This window comes from Adiantum capillus-veneris, chromosome 7 (assembly GCF_014529385.1).
Source record: "Adiantum capillus-veneris isolate H3 chromosome 7, ASM1452938v2, whole genome shotgun sequence".
In the NCBI taxonomy this organism is placed as follows: domain Eukaryota; kingdom Viridiplantae; phylum Streptophyta; class Polypodiopsida; order Polypodiales; family Pteridaceae; genus Adiantum; species Adiantum capillus-veneris.
In genome coordinates, this window is record NC_140937.1 from 138,753,582 (window position 1) to 138,757,378 (window position 3,797).

Sequence of the window (3,797 nt, forward strand, 5' to 3'; positions counted from 1 at the left end):
CCTCAAAGAATGCAAATCAAAAATGGTACTACCATTATTTAGCATGAAGGCTGAGAGTGTACAACAAAGCTAAAGAAGGCTTTCATTCTGAGTATAATGAGAACCAAGTGGAAATCACTTGGCAATTGCATGAACCCCCATAAGAGAAACACGCGAGAGCATGGTTTTTAAGTGTGTTCTAGTGAAAGAAGCTACGAGAATAGGAGGTACTAGCTCTAACAAAAAAAAAATGACATAATGCAGAGAGCTCTAAAATTGGAACAACAGACCAAGAAGGAGAAGGAGCAAAAAGGTAAATTGAGTTGCTATTGTTAACTCATACCATTGAAATACATACCAAAAATTCCAAGCACATTAATCAGAAGAAAACCATTCTGCAGAGTACTTTATAAAACTTCATTCTCTTATACCTCACTGGGTGAGTTGCAAAACTGTTGATATTTTCACTTCTAAATGAATAATGCTAGGTAGGTTACAATTTGAACCCAAGCATGTGAACATTATCCTTCCAAAATAAGGAGGTAGAAAGTGAGACTGGGATCTTTCAAGAAGTTTGCAGACTATTTTATTTGCAATAATGTACCAAATGACATTCTGAGATAAAACAAACATCATTTTCATCCCCAAAAAAGCATAGACATTTCAGGTAATGTCACTTCAATTTCCTTTTGATTGGTGTGACATGTGGATGACTAATGTAGTTCAAAGGGCTGATTAAGGTTGGCATCAATCAAGATAACCACAACCTTTGTTTTGCCACATAGATCTTATCCTCTAAGTTGAGACACTCTGGCAGACATATCTCAATCATATCAATTCATTCAATGATACAAAGCACAACTTAGCAATTAATATGGGAAACCGACCCATTTTCTCCGATGAAAAGTTTTAAGGTAAGTACAATATGCAAGTGGAACTTTGCAAACCCCAAAATAAGACTACAAAATGGAGATGTTCTTGCATGGAGATCATGCTACTGATAGAAAACCATTTTAAGTCTGCTCATAGAAGTGAGATGAATATAGGGGGGAGAAAAGGGCAAGACAAGAAAGGCACGAAAGGCAGGTTGATAGAGCAGAGAGCATGAAAGGCGCTAATGCCATCTCTTGCTGAAAGTCAATGCTGCTGCAGAGGAATCTAACCAAAATGAGCTAAGGTGTAATGTGTTGTTGAAATGATGACAAAATTGCACATTAGGACATTACTCCTACCCTCCTTAAATGAAAATCCTAGCTCCAAAAGCCGATGATGAAAGCACGACAACGTGGAGGGCCTCTACGCCGCTTTCTTCCATGCAGTTGGACTGTCTTCACTCATATTATACCTTTCCCATATCTCGTATAAGTGCCCTCCTCTTGAGCTCTGTGAAAGCTATGGCAGCCAGCAGAATAGACAATGATAAGCAGGAAAAAGATGACAATGTTCACAGTAGCAACCTTCCGCCAGTCATGTCGAACTTTGTCCACAATGCCCGCCTTGCAAGAGTCACAATCAAAACATAGCTCCGACTGCACATAGCTGTATCGATGGCAATCTGGATCCGCATCCTCGGTCAGAGGCCTCCCCCAGTAGGTTGCATTTATGAATAGAAAGTTGCAAGCTGTTGGTGGCTTGCAACATCCAGACTGCAGCACATGGTATAGAGAGCAAGGTTAGTTTCTATTCACTCGGAAGGACAACTACATAATGCCTACACCTCTTAAGCTTGCATAACCTACATACACAGACACATGCATGCACATTCACAATAAAGACCCCATCAAAGCTTTCAGCGACAAATTGCACAAAGAGGCAAGAGAACTCTTGTACAAAAACACACATAAAATTTCCACACAAGGGCCATGGGGGTCCATAAACATATGCACTTGCAATTGCACTCACAATATAGACTCCATGCAACTAGCAAGATACAATAAACTGAGGTAGATATTGTTATCCAAACAATGCGAACCCAGCTAAAAGGACATAGATACATGTAAGCCTGCAATGCACAAAATCTAATAGAAAAATCTAACACACATGTATGCATATACAAAGACCAGCATGCACAACACATACATCACAACTTACAGGGGCATGTTGCCGCAAAACAACCGCATTCATATAAAAGCATAGCCACAAGATGTGTGGGGCATGTTGTACACAAACCTAAAGGCAAGCAAAGCACAAAGATCGTACTCGCATCTACATATTGCATAGACTTGTAGGTGCTTTTGAGTTACGTACCATGCACAGCCTGATGAAACAAGAATTTGCAAATCATTACATCAGAGGCAGACAGGAATGGTCATACCTGGACTGAGCTCAATTCAGCTCTGTAGAAGTCCGATGCAAGCTTATAAACTTTCAAGCTGTCGCAAACATGTGCATCGACAACACAGCTCCGAATGTGATTCCAGTTCTCAGAGCTTCTGACCCTCTTCTGCAACCAGGTTGAGTAGTCCCCAAGTCTATAATCCTCATAGCCTTTCCCAGATAGGGCCTCACCGGCGCCCTTGTTTGTGACGGCAAAAGAGAACACGGTGAAGCAGAAGAGCAGCACAATCAAAAGGAACATGACAAGCAGGTAGACCCACAAGAGCCATGTGATTCTCAGGTAAGCACCCACAAACCCAGCTATGGAGATGAGTAGCATAAACACACCGATGGCGATAACAGGCCCTTGTAGGAAGCGAACGCAATCGGTATGATGGTTGCTGGCGAGCCAGATGCCTGCACCCAGAATGGGGATTGAAAGGATAAACGTAATGAGGTTAAGGGCAGCGACAAGGTGCTTGCTGAGCTCCATGTGTGTGTGTGTGTGTGTGTGTGTGTGTGTGTGTGTGTGTGTGTGTGTTTTTAGGGCTTGGTGAGCTTCGAGAAACCAGAGAGAATGCAGGGGTGTGTGGGGAGTCTTCTTCTCTCTTCGAACTTCGAGGGAGAACTCAGAATGGGGAGCACTTAGGGTTCTTCTGCTCTGCGTGGGGTATGGAATGTCGAGGACTCGAGGAGAAGAGAGCAAACCCACAGAACGAGAAAGCTGACAGTCCTCTTCTACTCTTTTCTCCAACGTTTCCTTGAACAATTTTGAAATGTCCTTTTGATACCGTTGATGTGAGGCGGCTGAATTGAAGCAAGCATGTTTCAACTTTCATCTACCTACCAATTCACAATTCACCATCCTCATGACTAGGCACATAAGGGGGGCACGTGCATGATGCAAGCCCGGTGTTCTCCAAGGGGCGATGGAGGGGTGCTACAAACCTCGCAAAGCCTCTTGCACATCAGCTTGCTACCACTCGATGAGTGGCAACTCTATAGAGCCTCTAGGGTTGCCACATGTTCGAAAATGTGCAAAAAATTTCTAAGAAGGACTTTCTCCTGCATTTGCACCATAGCTAACTACTCCGGTTGTGACTAAATGTGTGCTAAAGAAAAGGGGGGGGGATGGTGAAATGATGAGCTAGAAAGGGGGACGGGGATTTTCCATGGTGAAGTGATGAGGTAGCAAACAAAATTACGGTGGATCCCCTCTTCTTTTCGGCCCCAACAAGGGCAAGAAAGGGTGCATGTGCCCCCTATCACTAAACAACAACTTTGGAGTGGGCACCTGGTGAGTTGCAAATTTCTGTATCATTGATTTTGACAAGCTTTTTTCTACAATGTACCCAACATCAAGCAAGTCTTTCCGAGAAAGTCAAAATTTGAGAAAGTCCCACTGTCCCATAGATTGGTTTACCACACTCTTGTAAGGTAACCTCAATAGACCATCACAACGTGCCTTGTCCATTTTTCTCTAGATGTTAAGTGTGAGTAGC

The 3,797-nt window shown here is 43.0% G+C and overlaps 1 protein-coding gene across 1 annotated transcript; it reads right to left on the bottom strand.

Annotated features, from left to right (window-relative positions):
• Positions 1-841: 841 nt before the first annotated feature.
• LOC147454692 (tetraspanin-8-like) lies at positions 842-3,058 on the bottom strand. Its single transcript, XM_086516557.1, has 2 exons — positions 2,294-3,058; positions 842-1,625 (listed from the first exon to the last, which is right to left on the bottom strand). Exons 1-2 carry the CDS (start codon positions 2,786-2,788, stop codon positions 1,314-1,316), a joined length of 807 nt encoding a protein of 268 aa, XP_086372683.1. The 5' UTR covers positions 2,789-3,058; the 3' UTR covers positions 842-1,313.
• Between the last annotated feature and the right edge of the window lie 739 nt (positions 3,059-3,797).